Source organism: Phycodurus eques, chromosome 11, assembly GCF_024500275.1.
Source record: "Phycodurus eques isolate BA_2022a chromosome 11, UOR_Pequ_1.1, whole genome shotgun sequence".
Classification (NCBI taxonomy): domain Eukaryota; kingdom Metazoa; phylum Chordata; class Actinopteri; order Syngnathiformes; family Syngnathidae; genus Phycodurus; species Phycodurus eques.
The window spans coordinates 16,204,980-16,225,676 of NC_084535.1; the positions used below are offsets into that span (position 1 = coordinate 16,204,980).

Below are 20,697 nucleotides of genomic sequence, written 5' to 3' on the forward strand. Positions count from 1 at the left end.
GGGAAGAGGGAGGGGAGTGTGGAGGAGGGGGTGGTGGAGGTGGTGGTGGTGGTGGGCGGGTTTGCGGGGCCGGCCTAGTACGCCACGGCAAAATGATTTGCATGAACCTTTAAAGCAGAAACTGTTAGAATCCCTAATTATAATGTTGGAGATCAAAAAGGATAAATAATTAGAAATGTGTGACGATAAAATAATACTTGTTAAATACGTAAAGTTACTTTTTTTCATGGTGTTTGACATGGTTAAAATGCAGTCATAGACTACGCATAAAATTTTACAATGAATAAAAAAATAAAATAAAATAAAAATTAAATTAAAATAAATAAAAAATCACTCTTTCTTTTACGTCCGTCCAAACCAAACAAACATGTCTTAACTGCTTTTTTAAAGAAATGTCCACAGAAGAAAAAACCCTTCGCTCAAAAGTAAATGCATTCCACAATTCCGGGCCAATGGACTGCAAGGCTTTAAAAAAAAAAAAAAAAAAAAGAGGGCTACTGTGCTCAAAAATTAAAAACACATCAGATAGGCACCACCCAGTGCAATAAATAAGGGCTGTGAAAACATATGTGATAAAAGAGCAAAGGGGCACGTCAAAGGTAAGCGACCCCCCCCCCCCCCCCACACACACACACACACACACATACACACACCTATGTATACAGCAAAAAGTGCCCTCTGAGCAGCAAAAGTCGCCCTGAATATTTTCCATCAGCGTCCCCCACACCCCCACACCTCACACCTTCCGTCGACGATTGGATTTCGGACAGAAAAATATCCATCACCATTCCCACCTCATTTGGTTAATAAATGTCTAGCAGACTCTCCTTGGTGCAATGTAACCTGATCTTTGGCCAAAACATATCACCTGCCACACCTCTATCGGTCAAAGAAAAAACATCATCATCATCAGGCTATCAGTGGCGGTTCTGAGGGATGGAGACAACAAGATTGATTCATTGATTCATTGATTGATTGGACACCAAAGAAGAACTGCTTCCATTAATAGCGTTAAGTTCTCTATCATTCCCCCAACAGCCGACGAGAGGCATTCAGAATCAAGAAATTATAATAGCACCCTGCCAGACCAGGCGTTAATCTCAATTTAAATTGGTTGCATGCTTCTATTTTACGTTAGTTATCCTAACAACAAAGCAAGCCCCCAACAGTAGCCCATTATAATAAACGTTATTCATATACCAGGTTGCTGAAATTTTGTAGATTCCTCTCCATTGCTTTTTTGTCGATATTTAAAAATGATGGGACACACATGCACTATTGTCTGAATTGCTGCAATTCATTTATTAATACATGTATAATTAATAATTAATAATAATTACTATAATAATTCATTGTATTTTTATTGTACGTCACTGATATTGTAGTGGTACATTCGCCTGACGTAAAGCAGGCACATGGGTTCAGTCCCCACTCAGTGACGGTGTGAATGTAAGTGAATGGTTGTCTGTCTCTATACAGTAAGTGCTCTGCAACTGTCTTGTGAGGGGTGACCAGTCCAGGGTGTGGACTGCCTTGACCCAAAGTCAGCTAGGATAGGTTCCTGCTCCCTGCGACCCTGATCAGACTAAGCAGTATAGAAAATGAACGTATGTATGGTATTTTTATTGTAGTCAATACATTCTTTCAATTTATTCTAAAGCCTGACTAGGGACTAAGACTGCAAATTAGTTGAAGCTATGCATCACATTTTCCCTTTTTATAGGCAATGTTGTATGGACCATCCCTGGGGAATAAAAAATGAAATAATAAAAAGTAATATAAACACACACGCACGGACACACACACACACATAAGAATTAGGCTAATGTTTTTTTTTTTTTTTTACAACATCACAAACCTGATGATCCAGTGCTAGAGGCTGCACATTTATTTTTCGTCTGTCGCACACACTGCTTGTGTCTCACTCTCAGGATCTTCATGTCTCCCTTTCCTGCTCTGTGTCCTCTCTCTGAAAACTAATGTCTCCCAAGTCCTCTGGCTCTCTGTGTGATGCGTCTCTTCAGCTCTCTTAAAACCATCATCTGGCTCTGTCTCAATGTCTGCCTCATTGCTATTCATCTATGTGGTGCAGAAATCAGGATCAGAATCATCTTTATGTGCCAAGTATGTCTAAAAAACATACAAGGAATTTGTCTGCAGTAGTTGGAGCCGCTCTAGTACGACAACAGACAGTCAATTGACAGAGAACACTTTTGAGACATAAAGACATTGAGAAAAACAGTCACTGAGCAATAAAGGGTTGCTAGTTATCTGGTAGTGCCGGTACATTTTTTATAATTTTCTTTCTTTTGGACAATTGTGCAAAAAGATGCAGAGTCCTCTAGCACTTACAGCAGTTTGAATGACTAATATTGCCATAGTCCGGTGCAATGACCATTGTGCAAAGGGCGCCGATACTTCAAGCGAGTAGTACGATATTCTGGGACAATGTTGATTGTGCAAATGTTGCAGATATTCCTCAGTCAGTGTGCAAATGGAGCAGATGCTACTCTGGCATAGGACACAATGTCCTTTTTTTCTCTTCATGTTGAACTATAGACAAAAAGCAATGGAGAGGACTATGCAACATTTCAGCAACCCAGTCTATAAATAACATTTATTTTAATAGGCTACTGTTCTGGACTCGCTAGGTTTTGGGAGCAGATTGAATGTGTCCGTTTGACAAAACACTTGGCCCCAGCCAGGCCTGCTCACCAAAATTAGTCTAGCCCACACTGCAGGCTGTGTAATGTAATGTTTGTTTGTTTTGTTTGTTTATTTTTTTGTTTGTTTTTAACCTGTGGATATCCTGCATCAATTAATGCTGTGAATCTATTTGCGGAGCTACAAACTCCAGTGCGCATGAAGCTTTGATATGCTGCTGTCATTGGACCATGATAGTAAGCCATGAAGATGCTGTGCCAGCAGTGCACACAAAAGAAGCCAAAGTTGCAACCTGTACCCTTGCTAGTATTAGAGTTTATCTAGTGATTGAAGATGGAATATTTGTATGGCATGAATGGGATTGATTTTTAAAAATTATTTACACAGACTCATCCATCCAATTCCTGTACTCCTTGTCTTCATTATGGTCATGGGTGAGTCGGAGCCTATCCCATATGGCTGATGGTCTTCAATTAACCTAAAATGAATATTTTGGTGTGAGGGAGTACCCGGAGAAAACAGAACATGCAAACTCAGGAAGTCCTGTTTCGGACTGACTGTGAGGCAATTCTTTTTGTTCTTTTTTTTTAACCTGTCCTGTTCAGCTGCATGGCCATGCAGAATGATGGATTTGTAAGCCTTTTGTGCTGGAACAGTTTTGCTGTGCAACGGGAGTTTGAAAGACTCCCTCTTCTTATTTAATTTAAAAAAAAAAATTATTCTGATGTTTATTGAAAATACAGCCAGACAGAAAAGGCTTTGAGGGGACAGACAGAGGGACAAAACGGAGAAGAGGAATAGGAGTGTGAACCACCACGTGAGGGGGGGTGACACCCGGTGAGGAGATGCAACAACGAACCAATAGGACAAGATGAGAGAGGACAGAAAAGGGCAGGACAGAATGTGGGAAATGAGCAAGGCAGTGCTACTCATGAGTGGTGCGGTGGGTGGTGCTTTTAAAGTGTCTAAACACCTGTAAGAACCTGTGAGTTGATATCTCAATGTAACCCGTGTCATTGTTAGTTGTCCCAGTCTAAGCAATTCAAGCCTATTGTGTGTCTATGGAACTTATTTGTGAATGAACACCATATCACATGCATGTTAGTCAACTGGTATACGGGGTTCCTGAGCCGGCACATTGAGGAAGAGGTGGGTGGGGGTGGCATCCGCAAGGAGGGGGCCAAGACAGCGAGCCCTTGGAGTCAAGCCAAGAGAAATGTGACAACCCACCCTATTACTATGGTTACCATTTCCCCGACTGGCAACCATTATCCCGATACCATGATCGTGTGTGGTGGGGTGTCGTGCATTAAAACTGAGGCAGTCGTTCTATCCAGTACCCTTGGTGCCCTGCACAAGTTAATTTTTCAATCAATTATACTCAATAAATGTAGAGTTCATTGGACATGGATTATGCTAGATGCTAACAGGATCCTTTAGAATAATTAAAGGAAATTAGTGACAGTAGATACAATTGGTAATTGTTTTTTTAATGAGTTTTAACTCAATATTTGTGTACCACACTACCTACATGTGGGGTCTTCAATCGAGACTGAAATAGAAAAGGAACTGAAAGAAAGACAATGACATTTCAAAAATAATTTCAGGCGAATGAACTGCCAATATGGTACTCATGTTCCTGCCGCATGTCACACATTTCAATATTACATTTCATTTTTAATGAGCAAGGCAAACTACATAAACGCAATGTTTGCTTTCTACTATGCACACAAAAACTCATTCACACCACATGGCAACGTGTATGTTGAAACTGGAGGCCTCTTTTCAATGTGTCCTTATAGATAGGATATCTTTCATCAGTGCACAGAGGCAGTGCATGGATCAAGTTTCATTGTGGTATTTATACTAACAACCATCTAATACCTGTCGCAGGTAAACATAGTTGTTGCAAATTTTAATTTAATTCAAAATACTGGTTATAATCCTTCAAGGGAATATTTTTGCTGAAACTACTGTAGATTTTATTTTGCACACCACTCAGATAACCAGATCACACACATGCAGGCATACAGAGTCAAAGGGACATGCAAATAGTGCTGCATCTCTTGAGCTGGTGTGGGTGGCCTGTTGGTCCCTTACTCAAAGGCACCTCAATGTATTTAGCAAGCAGACTGGCATCCATCCATCCATTTTCTGAGCCGCTTCTCCTCACTAGGGTCGCGGGCGTGCTGGAGCCTATCCCAGCTGTCATCGGGCAGGAGGCGGGGTACACCCTGAACTGGTTGCCAGCCAATCGCAGGGCACATTGAAACAGACAACCATTCGCACTCACAGTCATGCCTACGGGCAATTTAGAGTCTCCAATTAATGCACGTTTTTGGGATGTGGGAGGAAACCGGAGTGGCCGGAGAAAACCCACGCAGGCACGGGGAGAACATGCAAACTCCACACAGGCGGGGCCGGGGATTGAACCTGGGTCCTCAGACCTGTGAGGCTGACGCTCAAACCAGTCGGCCACCGTGCCCAGACTGGCATCTCTCTCCAAAAACTAGTTGCCTTTTTTTTCTGTCCACTGCAGGACTCAACTGACGCTCTGGTTCTAAAGCCCAAGTCCTTACAGATAAGCTATTGCTGCCCTAAGCGAGCACTCACAAATGGATTTTGTATGCAGCTGTCAAGACTGAAAAACCTTGATAAATTAGTTTTAAGACTTTTAAAAATAGCTTGGTTTGTCAATTAGATGGATGGCTGTACATATTTCAGCAATGGGGTCATTATTGCATCAAATGTCAATATTGTGAGGTTCTTGTGTTTGATTGTCAACATTATTATCACAGCACTTGAGAAAATGCAGTCATATCAAATAAATGTATTAGAAAAACAAGAACGTTTGACCTACCATCCATTTGTAATTGTAGTAGTTGTATTGATTAAAGGGATAATTTGATACAGAAACTCAAGCTTTGGTACATTTCAGCAGGGCACTGTTACATTTAAAAATGCATTGAATCTTGTTATCCATACAATCACGAACCTGCAGCTGAGAGGAGTCTGGCTCCATTTTCACTGATGTAATGTATGTCTTATCGATAAACTTCAATAAACCACATAAAGGCAGTAGTACAAAATGTGATGATCTGATTCTATACAATAAAGGCAGACTTCTTGCTCCTCACATTTCTCTTTCGAAAGAAAAGCTGAGTGCTCGCTTTGATGGATGAAATGAAAAAGAACCCTCCTGTTATGTTGTGGGTCAAACTGACCCATTTTAAAGTTTATATTAAATCTAGAAGTAATATTATTCTACTAGTGTCATTTTTGTTATTTTCTTCTTTTTATTACATCCATATTCAATAGAGCTTGTCCTCATTTGAGTAACAGGTGAGCTGGAGCCTAGCCCAGCTGACTTTGGGCAAAAAGCAGAGTACACCCTGGACTGGTCGCTAGTCAAGAGGAAGCTGAAGTGGCCAGAGAAAAGCCAAACAAGCATGAGCACAGGGCGTTAAAGGAAGTGGAAACAGGATTTTCCAATATTCTCAAAATAAATACCTTCACTAAATATTGACTGAAAAGTGATTAATGGAATTGCTATGTGTTCATTTTTGTTTCATTGCTATTTAATGATCTATTTATGTATGTATTTTGATGAATAAACATCAGCAACAACAGGAGTGGGACCCATGAACATAGTTGTGGATATCCAAAGTAACAAACAGGACATGTTCTGAACATTGCAGTAGAATATACAAAATCTTCAGGCACACTGAGAACAAAGAATGTATCCAACGTGCCTGCCACCTCCCGTATTTTAGAAAAATTAATGAGTTTGCTGGTCTGACTACAAGCACTGGCTGGATTGGTTTCCAGCAATGCGTCATCAAAGAGGCATACAATTATGTGGCATACAATCCTCCTGGTCATCAATCTCAGTAGTACTGTGCTGTACTGTCAACTCTGTTCTATCCAGAACATTGACATGTGGTCATATTCCACAGAAATATACTCTACACACTCAGTGGAATCCCTGCACCCTGGAGTCAACTGTGACAAAAGCGCAAAAGCGCTCTGGAATTTTACTCACATTATGCATTCAGTTCAGCAAGTACGCACTTCAGGCAATAGGCGCCCACTGCAATGATACATTTTTATGCTAAACCTCTTACTGGCAACATAATATCTTTTTCAACTTCACTCCACCTTTAATAGGTCCCCTAATGTAATCCAATTGGTATGTGTAAAATGCTACGGCATTAGGATATACAGTTGTGGTCATATGTTTATATACCCGAGCAGAATGTCTACCATTCATTAAAGAAAACATGAGTAATTGGCAAAGCACTAATTTTATTTTTAATGGGATTCAAATTAAACTATAAGGCATTTTAGAATAGCTCACACAATATTCAAAACATAGCAATAAAGAAAATAATGAGATTGTCCCCGTTCATTCATCGTATGCTGTATATCATATATCCCCCCAAAAAATGCCAATATTTCACAAATTCTTTTTTCTCTTCTATGCAGCATCTTATTTCATGCATAATATACTGCACAACAGGCTAGCTAAAAACACATTTAAGACAAACTAGTGGGGTGCTTTCAAAGGAAACTGCAGGAGTTGAGGGCATCACAAAAGTGCTGTTAATGAGCTTTACAAGTGTAATTTATTTAAAAAGCACAAATACTGTAATTCAAGTGAATTCTGCCTCTATATTTCAGAGTTTGATTTCTAAAATTACACCAGTATAGCTTGTTTGAAATAAGTATAGCCTACCTGTAATTCATGTGAATTCTGCCTTTTTATTTAAGTATTTTGTCTGTTTTATTTTATTATTTGATTCAAGAAGTCTACCTTTTTCAACTACAAAAAAAGATGTCTGCCTTTTTATTTCACATTTGATGTTTGTTCATGTTTCATGTATATATATATAATCCACTGTTTTCAACAGTGCATAAAGGCTTTTGTATTACTGGGTCTATTTTTTTGTGAAATAAATTTGAGCTGTGAAAGAATTTCAAAAATTTGGGTTGCGACTTAATGACTAAGTTAAATTTTGGGTCCTGAGGCAAAACCAGTTGGGAACCACAGAGTAGCTGAGAGTAGCTTTTTTTCCCCATAGGGTCCGTTGATAAATGAAAAGACAGGGCGCCAAGATATATAACTTATTTTTAAAGAGAAGCAAGTAAGGTGGACAGAGAGAGTGTTCGTGAATAGCTCATGTGTGTGAGTGGATAACTGTGTGAGTGGGTCACTCTGTGATTATTGCAGTTGTGTAGTAAACATTAATAAACTTTATTTTATGCGCACAAACCTCATCTTTTGTGTGCTTAGTATGTACATTGCAACGTTTAGAGACTCGGATTGCAATTCATGGGTCGAGAAACAAATTCATTGTCATAGACTGTGGACCCCCTGAAATAGCCTTGGCCACCCTTGGATAAAGGTCTAGCTCCGCCACTGCCTACCACGCATGTTTGTGGGATGTGGGAGGAAACCGGAGTGCCCTGAGGAAACCCACGCAGGCACGGGGAGAACATGCAAACTCCACAAAGGCGGGGCCGGGATTTGAACCCCGTTCCCCAGAAGTGTGAGGCGGATGTGCGAACCAATCGCTCACCGTGCCGGCCTACTTTTGCTTACGTTTATTTACGTTTGTGCATGCCCATCCCTTTATTGACTCAAGGCTTGGGTGAAGCCCCGCCCTCTATCCGACGGCTCTCTGGGAACACGGAAGTGCGCTCACTGCGCTGCACTGCATCTGTTTTCTCTGCAGACAGTCCGATTTAAAGACGAACTCTGAAACGGCGAGGACATTGTTTATTCCCGCCCGGGGCGTGTTTGTGTTGTCATTCACGTAAGTACCCTCGTATCTTCCTCGCTGAAGGTGTTCGCTTACCGAGGAGTGATTTTTGGCACCTCCGATTTATTAACGCTCACCTTACGTTATCCAGCTAGCGTTAGCTAGCCGAGCTGTACAATATTATGCTCCACTCGAGCCACAGCGCTCACGCTCAGATGAAGCGTAGCAATGGTTACTGGTAAAATGCTTTAATCGTTAGCAGGTAGTAGTGATCTGATTCATTTAAACCAACTGGTTTGCATTTTAATCATGACAAGTTTGTTTTGTGTGTGTACGATGCTTACAAGTTGAAGTTAAACCACGACAGCCTGTAAAACACAGAGCACACTTCCATTCTTTTGGATTGACAATTGTCTGAGTATTGGCATTCCTACTTGTCTTCAGATAAGTATTTAAAAAGAACTGGTCATTGTTTAAAATATTGACTGCGAGATGCTGCTGTTCTTGGTTTTAAATACCCACAGACTGTTTGTTTTACTGGGGACTTGGGGTACAATATAGAAAGTGCACGTCAATCACCTTTGCTCATGAAGCGTTGCATTTTTTGTCTCTCTCTCTCTCTCTCTCTCTCTCTCTCTCTCTCTCTCTCTCAATGCCAGCTTTCTTGCAAATGTATATACAGGTATATATAAAAGGTCTCAAAAAGAAATGCAAAAGGAGCTGGATGCTCACAGAGCGCTGTATCAAAGTACATTAAAATAGTTTTAAGAGGAAAGGGGAAAATGTGGCCGGAAAAGGTACACAAGTGACAGGGATGACCACAACCTTGAGAGGATTGTCAAGCAATGGCGATTAAGAAATCTGGTCGAGCTTCATAAGGAGTTGACTGAGAATGGTGTCAGTGCATCAATAACCACCACATACAGATGTCTGCATGACATTGGCTACAGCTGTAGAATTCCATGTGTCAAGCCACTCCTGAACCAAAAACAGCATCTGAGCTGGGTTAAGGAGAAAAGGTACTGGTCTGTGTCCCATAGGGCGCAAGTCCTCTTTTCAGATGAAAGTAAATTTAGAATTTGACTTGGAAATCAAGGTCCAAGAGTCTGGAGGAAAACTGTAGAAGCACAAAAGTGAAAGGGTGTGAATACTTATGTACCTATTATGTTTACATTTTCAATAGATTTGTACAACTCTCTGAAAATATGTTTTTACTTTGTCTTTATGGGATATCCCCTCCTGGAAGCCGTCACCTTATCATGGTGGAGGGGTTTGTGTCCCAATGATCCTAGGAGCTAAGTTGTCTGGGGCTGCACGCCTCTGGTAGTGTCACACATGGCAAACAGGTCGTAGGTGAGGGACCAGACAAAGCACTGCTAAAAGACCCCTATGACGAAAAATATGAATGGATCTAGGGCCGGGCACAGCCCGAAAGGGTAACATGGGTCCACCATCTGTGGGAGGGGCCATAGGGGTCGGGTGCAGTGCGAGCTGGGCGGTGGCCGAAGCCAGGGACCTTGGCAAGCCGATCCCCGGCTACAGAAGCTGGCTCTAGGGACGTGGAATGTCACCTCTCTGGCAGGGAAGGAGCCAGAGCTTGTGTGTGAGGTCGAGAAGTTCCGACTAGATATAGTCAGACTCTCCTCCACATACAGCTTGGGCTCTAGCACCAGTCTTCTTGAGATGGGTTGGACTCTATTCCACTCTGGAGTTGCCCACGGTGAGAGGCGCCGACCCGGTGTGGGTATACTGATTGCCCCCCGGCTCGGCGCCTGTATGTTGGGGTTCACCCCGGTGGACATTGGCCTCCTTCCTCCTTCAGGTGGACATTGGCCTCCTTCCGCCTTCAGGTGGAGGGGGGTGGGTCCTGACTGTTGTTTGTGCCTATGCACCAAACAGCAGTTCAGAGTACCCACCCTTCTTGGAGTCCTTGAAGGGGGTGCTGGAGAGCGCTCCCGCTGGGGACTCCATCGTTCTGATGGGGGACTTCAATGCTCACGTGGGGAATGACAGTGAGACCTGGAAGGGTGTGATTGGGAGGAACGGCCCCTCAGATCAGAACCCGAGCGGTGTTCTGTTATTGGACTTCTGTGCTCATCATGGATAGTCCATAACGAACACCATGTTAAAGCATAAGGGTGTCCATACGTGCACTTGGAATCCAGAACACCCGAATTCGCAGTCCGATGATCGACTTTGTGGTCGTGTCATCGGACTTGCGGCCGCATGTCTGGGACACTTGGGTGAAAAGAGGGGCGGCGCTGTCAACTTATCACCACCTGGTGGTTAGTTGGCTCCGATGGTGGGGGAAGATGCCGGTCTGACGTGGCAGGCCCAAACGTATTGTGAGGGTCTGCTGGGTCTGGCAGAATCCCCTCTCAGAAAGAGTTTCAACTCCCACCTCCGACAGAACTTTGCTCATGTTCCGGGGGAGGCGGGGGACCATTTTCCGCGCCTCCATTGCTGAGGCGGCCAACTGGAGCTGTGGCCGAAAGGTGGTCAGTGCCTGTCGTGGCGGCAAACCCCGCACCCGTTGGTGGACACCAACGGTGAGGGATGCCGGCAAGCTGAAGGAGGAGTCCTATCGGGCCTTTTTGGCCTGTGAGACTCCTGAAGCAGCTGATGGGTACCGGTTGGCCAAGCTGAATGCAGCTTTGGTGGTCGCTGAAGCAAAAACTCTGTTTCGGTGAGGTCTTGGAGGCTTCCGGACGGTTTAGAGGAAATTAGAGGTCCACCATCCTGCGTCTCAGGAGGGGGAAGCAGTGCACCATCAACACTGTGTATAGTGGGGATGGGGCGCTGCTAACCTCGACTTCGGACGTTGTGAGCCGGTGGGGAGATTACTTCGAAAACCTCCTCCATTCCACCAACACGCCTTCCCATGAGGAAACAGAGTCTGCGTTCTCTGAGGCGGGCTCTCCTATCTCTGGAGTTGAGGTCACTGAGGTGGTTAAAAAGCTCCTCGGTGGCAAGGCCCCAGGGGTGGATGAGATTTACCCAGAGTTCCTCAAGGCTCTGGATGTTGTGGGGCTGTCCTGGTTGACACGCCTCTACAACATCGCATGGACATCGGGGACAGTGCCTCTGGGGTGGTGGAGGGTGTGTTCCAACTACAGGGGGATCACACTCCTCACCCTCCCTGGCAAGGTCTATTCAGAGGTGCTGGAGAGGAGGATCCGTCAGGAAGTCGAATCTCAGATTCAGGAGGATCAGTGTGGTTTTCGTCCTGGCCGTGGAACAGTGGACCAGCTCCACACCCTCGGCAGGGTCCTCGAGGGTGCATGGGATTTCGCGCAACCAGTCTACATGTGTTTTGTGGACTTGGAAAAGGGGTTCGACCGTGTCCCTCGGGGAGTCCTGTGGGGTCCTCAGTCAGAAAAGGATGGCGTGCCCTCTTCAGGTCGGGGATGAGATCCTGCCCCAAGTCGAGGAGTTCAAGTATCTTGGGTTCTTGTTCACGAGCGAGGGAAGACTGGAACGGGAGACCGACAGGCGGATCGGTGCAGCATCTGCTGTGATGCGGACTTTGTATCGGTCCGTTGAGGTAGAGAAGGAGTTAAGCCGAAAGTCGAAGCTCTCAATTTACCAGTCGATTTATGTTCCTACCCTCACCTATGGTCACAAGCTGTGGGTCGAACAAGATCCCGGATACAAGCGGCTGAAGTGAGTTTCCTCCGCAGTGTGTCCAGGCGCTCCCTTAGAGATAGGGTGAGAAACTCAGTCAGCCGGGAGGATCTCAGATTAGAGCCGCTGCTCCTCCACGTCGAGAGGAGTCAGATGAGGTGGCTGGGGCATCTGATTCGGATGCCTCCCGGACGCCTCCCTGATGAGGTGTTCCGGGCACGTCCCACCGGTAGGAGACGCCGGGGACGACCCAGGACACGCTGGGGAGACAAAGTCTTTCGGCTGGCCTGGGAACGCCTCGGGATCCCCCCGGAAGAGCCGGATGAAGTGGCTGGGGAGAGGGAAGTCTGGGCGTCCCTGTGAAAGCTACTGCCCCCGCGACCCGACCTCTGATAAGCGGTAGAAAATGGATAGAAGGTTAAGTTCTTATTTTATTTATATCATGTTTTTTTTCCAAATCCAGACAAATTGGCACGTGACCATATAGAATATGTTCAAACCAGGAGTTTCCGCTACATTGTGTTAAAACTGTCATCAGAACACCAAATGGAAAATTTATTATAATCCTTTGGAATATTATCAGAATCGATCACAAACTGCATTGACAATGGTCACATCCCAGCAAAATACATTTTTGTCTGTATAATTGGTCTGTGTGTCTGTATGGTGGGGAAATGCATGTCATTTTGAACATTAGGCATTTATTGTGATACCATTAAATGGTAGAGAATATTTTTGGAAAACCAAACGACTGTATTTAGCAATGTGAGAAGACAAGCCCTAAAACTTGTTCGTGCTCGACTGGGCCTACCCTAAACAAGGTGTGACTGGCTGCTAACTTGTTGTTTTGGATATGACTTGAGCACTATTTTTGTCTTGGCTGTAAAAAAACAAAAAACATCCTCGCAAGGCATTTCACATTTTATGTGACTTTACAAAATGAATTACCTTCCAGTTCAGCAGACGGATTTCAAAGTCAAAATGGACAGTCGTCAGTTGACTGTACAGTCAAAAGATCAATTCAAGGAAAGTAGATTTTTTTTTTTTTTTTGCCTCTCGAACTTTAGTTCATTACTCCATGCCTGAACAGTGTGCCCATGATATGCATATTTCTGTGCAGGAATGAAATAGTTTTTTTCTAAAACTGCCACTATTAATCACTCTAGCATTAAGAAATCCTTTTCGGTCAGCAACTTTTATTTAGGTGCTCTGGCTGTAATGTACAGCGAGCATCAGTTCCATCCATATGTTATTTCTGAATACTTTTCAGTTTGACAGTCATTGCCAATAGGATATTGACATTTAGCATCATGCTTCATTTGGGTGCTTTCCTGTGCTTAATACTTGAAAATGTCTACACAAGGGAGCTTCACATGGTTAATTGCCAATCATCTTCTGACAGTGATTAATTCTCTGGCAGCCCACTTCAGAAATTAGCTGTCAAAGGTACCATTATTTCGAGGTCAACCACCCCCAACCACTTTTATTTATTTGTTTTTTTTAATTTAACTAAAATGATCCTCTTGAGGTTAGTGTTAATTTTTTAAAACCATTTCTTTGTTTTTCGGCAAAGTCATGATGCCTATCAAAGAAGAGCAGTGGGCAGCTATAGTTTATCTCTATGGTTTATTATCTGCAGTAGTAGTTGTAGTACAGTAGTCTATCACGAAAGCAGATGACTGCTGTCATCAGTGAATTTTTAGGGTTCTCTATCCTAACAAAGCAAGAGGTAAATATAATTTTGCTTCAATACAAGTGTCTTTACTTTCACATTCTTCTTCTACACAGAATGTTCCGCTTGCGTGCACTGTCCGCTGTTTGGGTTGGCGTGGCACACTTGTCCCGGCGTTATCACATTGGGTCAGTGCGAGGGTCTAGTCGAAGGAAGCTGATGTTGGCAGCTCTGGTCGGCGTAACCGGTGTCTCTGCTAGTGCTGGACTGCTCTGGAAAAGGTAGGACTGAGTTCATCCCAAATTATGTTACTGAATGCGGGGGGGAAATCTTGCACTAAATAAAAAATGTTTGGCAAATAAATAAATTTCCATTATCATTAGGCATGATAAGAGAGAGCCTTGATTGAGGGACAGAGATGCTGTATTTTACTCTCTTTTTTGAAGTGTGCCAGTGCGCTTTTGCGTTTTTTTTTCTTTCCGGAGCACAGTGGTAGACGGTGCTCGAGTAGTGTTGTCGTTCACGAACACAACTTTTGAGTGAATGTACTGGATGGAAGCAATCATGAGCTGATTCGTTCCCTTCTCAGTTTATTTGAGCTCAGCTACAAACATTCCCACTCGCGGGGCGGCAACAGGGGCTGAGTATGCAGGGGACCTCAAGGCCGTCTTAGGTCTTGCTGAACAGCAGCTATGACGCTCCGTCAAAATATATTTACGTGAAAAAGGACCGTGGTGATGCAAAATAGTACACCGTTGCCCTATATGCGCCAAATCAGCTGATTGTGAGGTCCCATGCTGAAAGTATGCATGTACAGTATCCTCCGCTGGCTGGCTGTTGGCCAGTGGCGGTGCTAGCTTGAATGGCGCCCTATGCGAGACCTCTGGACCAGACCACCCAGACCTCCACGCTCATTAGCTTCCTCATCATCCTCATTACTAATGGCAGTGAGTGTTGGCACAACCACAGTCATCCCCCGTTGGCACGAATTAGAAATTAATAACATGAAAATATAAGTACAGGTATACAGTACAGTATGCAAGGTATGAAATAATTATACACTGTCTAAATGAATGTCCGTCACTACAGGTATGTTGTTTACCAGCTGTGAACTGGCTCAGACTAAGACTAATAAAACATAAAGCACATTCAAAAAGACTTAAAAGTTAAAAAAAGAAGTCATCAAACGAACATAGAAATAAATGTAATTTTTTTATTTGTACAGAAAATAGGTAACGAATACGACGCATGTCTCCAAATGGACAAGTTCATCCAGTGAGGTCGGTGGGTCGTGAAAAAATAAGCGCATCAAGCAACAACCTCTTGTGCTCATTTGAGAACCGGACCAAAATTTGTATGTGCACTTCTGCCCACACAGTATATTAACTTTAGAGATGGGCGATGAGATTTCAATTTGAATACTTGTACTTTGTATGCATTTAAAAAAATATTTTGGCACAGCACAAGTTTACTTTTTGAGCAAATACACTTAAAATGGTCAAGTAAAAAAAAAATAAAAATAAAATAAAAATGACTCCATGAAATTATTTGACTATGTGAGCAACACATTAAAAATAGCAGGGTTTGTGCTGTCCGTTCGCGTTAATGGCTAACTGAAACAGGATGTGGTGAAGTGAATATTGTCCATGTTCGCCATGTTGGCAAATCAAAATTGCCTGCGTCAAAACTCAAAAGCCCTTTCTGATAAAAGTTAAAGTGAGAGCGCTCATTCTGCAGTGTGTGAAGTTGTGAACGATGTTAATGGTTTCCCCCCACTTTGTAAAATACTTCAATCCACCGTCCAGTCGCTGCTGGCTAAACAGGCAGGCTCACTGGCTTTCCGGCTGCGGGGAGCGGCGCATCGGCGAAGACTAGACCCGATGTTACTTGACGCCGAATTGAAGCATGCATATTTATTACCGCGATTTACATTTGAAGTGTCAATGGCCAATGTGTTCCTGCAATTCACATTAGTTCTCGCAGCTAGCTTTCTGCATTCTTCATCAATGCACGAGCCGCTAATCCCACTTTGCTTGTCATGCGGAGCGGTGGTGGCACTGGCTCGAAGCAGGGCTGTACATAGCTAGTCATTTGGGGGCCCAAGACAAACACACTCATCACGGCCTCGCACTCGCCCCCCTTAGGAAATGTCGACCACGTTGTCGTGCTTTTGAAATGTTACAAATATCTGAGAGCTAAAGTTGCCCAACTAATATTTACCACCAAAGATTTTGATTGTTTATCTTCAATTAAAGTTTGAATTAGAGAAAATGCTATATAAAGTCCTTAAGATCCTTGGTGAGGATTATCAAATGACAGATGAATCAGTTTAACACTTAACATTTAATATATTTTACCATTTCAGCCGCTTTTTTACTCACATCTTGGTGATGAAAAGAGTAACTTGTCATTCTCTATACTCTGCTAACACAGCGGTGCTACTGCTACTGGCAAGAGCATCCGTATATATTTTTACAACAAGGGATGAAGTTAAATCAATGTCAATATTCTGTGATTGAAGGTTTTTCTTTTTAAAATTTAATAGTAAAATAGATTTGTTCTCCAATTCATTTAAGCCTGTCCTACAGGAAAGAGTTGTTTCTTTGTTGGTTATATCCAATATTGCGTTGGTCATTCTATAGAATAATTTATTTATTGTTTAGTGAATAATAATGAAGATCACAAACCTCGTCCTGAAAAATTGCATGATAAATCGCACTATTTTTTTAAAAGAAAAACACACAAAATATCCCAAAATATTCAGCCCTACTTTGGATTGACTAGGTAGTTTTAATTGTGACCACATCGTTAAAGCTTATCGGCTTCCAAGTGACGATGAGTGGCTAAAGGTTTAGCCACATAAACACGTGATATTGTGGCTAACTACACGCAAGTGTGGCTAGGAGATTTTTACACTGTTTAGCCACATTGACTAAGAGGTTTCATGACTCAGTGCCAACCCTGAAATAGTGTACCCTAAATGCTAAGCTTGTATTCATAGATGAATAGCACGACACCACAGTAGCTGCATGTTTCCATGTTCTCTCCCCCTATTTTATTCTGTCATTTAAATGACTCAAATGAGTCATGACACAGCCAGAGATGTGACAAATTAGATGGCGATTCACTAGCCGGGTTCACGATACATGTGGCATCTTGTGCTTCCGATTACTACCATATAGAAGGTGTCAAATTATTTTGATTGCTCTCCATTGCTAAGGAGGCTGGTGTTTAAGACAAAGCGGTGAATAGGGTGTTCAACTGCTGACACAAGATCTCAGTGGCGATACAATAACTGTGCTGCAAGAATCAGCATGATGGATGATGCCGTGGGGTGTTTGAGACTTTCCAGGCTCTCACCCCAGCCATTGTTCTGTTTGTATATCATTAAACCAAATTATTATGCATCCCACAACAGACAGTCTCAGGTGATCATTATTATTCCAATTTGTCAATCGTGAAAGAAAAATGGTGGTCTGGGAGTTGGTTGTGTTAGAGCTTAGCATTTCAAAGACTCAATATAGCTTGTTTCTTTTAACTTTAACACCAATGTATTCTGATCTTCATAATCCATCATATAATACCTGACAATACAACTATGCTTGCAACATACAGATAAATATTTAACCACCAGATGACACTGATTTCCAACAGGTTTTCATCTGCTTCCAACCTTTCTGTTGTTGAAAACCAGAGCGTATGCTGATGCAGGGCCATCAGTCCGACATTCCCAGCCACAAGACGAAGATTTTGTGAGGGCTTCAGACTCCGAATCGGAGAAATCAGTGGAAGCTAGCAGTAGTGATGACGAGGCCAAGAATGAAAGTGGAGAAGGGAAAAAAAAGAAGCAACGCTCCGGATTCCGTGACCGCAAGGTAATCAAGAACCGCACAGTTCTACCAATCAGCCACTCTCTTGTTTGATTCATTTAAAAATGGTTCATCAAAAGCCTTTGAAGCAATCAATATTCAATATGCTTTATTAGGGTGTTTTGACAGAATATTTTACAGAGGTAAACGGTTTGCCTTTGGGTTTCCATCAACAACAGGGCTGTTAATTAGTGAGCGGGTGACAACAGACGATTAAGTGGTCTTCTCTTTACTGCTTTTTGATTGTTGGAAAATCAGAGAATGAAATGGGGATTTATGGCTAAAATTATGAAATGATAAAAAAAAGTCTTTGATTCTGCTGAAATATCCAGGACCACCTTTTTGCGAATAACGCCACCATTTTATTAAGCAGCGGATTGCCCAAAAAGATGTTGCGACTTTAGGCTTGTCTCAGCAGGGGTCGCCACAGCAAGTAGTATGTCAAGTAGCTTTTACAGCTTGCTCATGTTTTCACATAAAACATTGAACTCGTTATCAAAGATCAGTTTGGTGGATATAATATATATATTGGAATTTCACAGCATTTTTATGTACAGCGGACCCCCACTCTGTGTGGAAGATAGGGACTGTGAAAAAATCAACAAATAATTGATGCTCATCCATCCATCCATTTTCTACGCTGCTTATCCTCACGAGGGTTGCGGGTATGCTGGAGCCTATCCCTGCTAACTACAGGCAGGAGGCGGGGTACACCCTGAACTGGTTGCCAGCCAATCACAGGGCACATATAAACAAACAACCGTTCGCACTCACATTCACACCTACAGGCAATTTAGAGTTAACCCACCATGCCTGTTTTTGGGACACGGGAGGAAACCGGAGTACCTGGAGAAAACCCATGCAGGCACGGAGAGAACATGCAAACTCCACAGGCGAGGCCGGATTTAAACTCGGATCCTCAGAACTGTGAGGCAGATGTGCTAACCAGTCATTCACTGTGCCGCCATTGATGCTCATTATAAATCTTTTTTTTTTTTTTTTATTAAAAAAAATGAAAATAAGCAGGGGATCAGGTCATAAAAATGCCAATAAAATAAAATACGGCAAATGAAACAATGAACGAATAGGTGAATCAACACATGCCAATCCGTGGGTATGAGGGCGTCCACTGTATTACCTTCTGGTTTTCCATTTTCAAATGTGCAAATCATATAAATACAGTCCCCTCCAAAATTATTGGAATGGCAAGGTCAATTCCTTTGTTTCTGTTGTATACTGAAGACATTAGGGCTTCAGATCAAAGGAGGAATATGAGAGAAAAGTTCAGAACACCAGCTTTTATTTCATGGTATTTACATCTAGCTGTGTTAAACAACTCAGGATAAAGCACCTTTTGTTTGAACCCACCCACTTTTCAAGTGAGCAAAAGTATTAGAACAAGTGACTGATGGGTGTTTCTAGTTGCTCGGGTGTTGCCTTTTAGATTGATTGCTTAAACCAGGAGTGTCAAAGTCATTTTTGTCACGGGCCACATTGTAGTTATGACTTCCCTCGGAGGGCCGTTATGACTGTGAACCCGTGTGAAAGAATTATCAACACATGTAATTAGATATACACAACAAATTGATGAACAACTAGTTGTCAATCAAATCAAATGTTTTTAACTGCTACATTTCTTTTCAAAGCGGGAATGGAAGCAAAAATGCTTGCAATATCTCAACATCATTTCATTGGAACCCTGTTAGCAGTTTTGATTTGCTTTCGCAGGCCACATAAAATGAGATGGCGGGCCGGATCTGGCCCCCGGGCCACCAGTTTGACACCTATGCCTTAAACATTAGATCGTGCTTGTTTTTGGCTTTGGGTTTGACTTGTCAAAACTGCATTTGCTGTTAAGTAAACATGTTGTTGTTTAACATATCACGATGTAAATAACCTGAAATAAAAGCTGGAATTCTGAACTTTTGTCTCATATTCATCTTTTGATCTGAAACCCAAATGTCTTCAGTATACAACAAAAACAAAGGAATTGACCTTGCTGTTACAATACTTTGGGAGGGGACTGTAGCTGATTTGACTTGGATTTGACCTCACAGGCTACATAATGAGTCCAACAGAGGACATGCCTGATTCTCAATGAATGGGGGTGAGCAATCCATAGCCTAAAGCATAAGGATGAAAGCTCACACCAGTTGTTCCTTGGACCCTGTTTCCTCCTTCCTTGGATCTTCTCAGTGTAATGTCTGGTAAATAGTGTGAACCAACACAGAACTCTGTATTTATTGTTTTTCAACTATATTCATCCATGTCTTATTAAATCAGAGTGGGTTACAACCTGAGAAAGTCAAATCATAACATTGTTTTCTCCACAGTGTTTGAATTGTCCACTTAGTCATTCAGTGTCACATAGAATAAATAAACTGCCTGTTTCCCTGAACAGCTACAGCATTGTCAAATGCTCTGCAATATTCCTCCAATTTGAAGCATTCTCCAGAAAGACAGGTGGCTGTTTTAAAACAGACATTAATGGGGCTAATGACTATAACACACTTACTGTATCCCAGCGGCTGGTGGTGGGTGTTACATTAGTTATAGTTGGGATTTTTTTGTCCACGCATTCAGATCAGTTTTATTTTTCCAGCGTTTTCATATTGAGACCTTATCAGCCAAAATCATTAAATATGACCTTGTATTTAAACCTGGTTGCCGACACGAAGAGAAAAATATGATTTTTTTTCTTTTCTTTCTCTCAATGGTGCCCTTGTTTGATCTATTGAATGAGAGTCATGTATTGTGTTCGGCAGGTAATGGAGTACGAGAACAGGATACGCGCCTACTCAACCCCAGACAAGATTTTCCGCTACTTTGCCACGTTGAAGATTATCGGTGAGCATGGAGATACCGAGGTCTACATGACGCCCCAGGACTTCATACGCTCAATCACACCAAATGAGAAGCAGCCAGAGAGTGAGTCACCTTTTTGCCATTATCACAGTTGATTTTTAGCACAAAGATGAGCCCTTTTATGAGCCCTGGGATTTTCTTAAATTGCCTGTTGTTCCCACTCCTTTCTCTTCCCCCTGGGTTTGGCCTTGTACTGCATTCTGGAAAAATAATTTCAAAGTGTGTGTTCAGGTGCGGGGGG

General features: G+C 42.6%; 1 protein-coding gene across 1 annotated transcript in view; it reads left to right on the forward strand.

Annotated features, from left to right (window-relative positions):
- Window positions 1-8,343: 8,343 nt before the first annotated feature.
- The window catches only part of micu1 (mitochondrial calcium uptake 1), a 30,595-nt gene continuing 18,241 nt past the window's right edge, over window positions 8,344-20,697 (forward strand). Inside the window, exons 1-4 of the mRNA XM_061690378.1 lie at window positions 8,344-8,480; window positions 13,839-14,003; window positions 17,417-17,597; window positions 20,357-20,519. Coding sequence (XP_061546362.1) covers window positions 13,840-14,003; window positions 17,417-17,597; window positions 20,357-20,519 — 508 coding nt within the window. The 5' untranslated portion in view covers window positions 8,344-8,480; window position 13,839. The remainder of the gene's footprint in view (window positions 8,481-13,838; window positions 14,004-17,416; window positions 17,598-20,356; window positions 20,520-20,697) is intronic.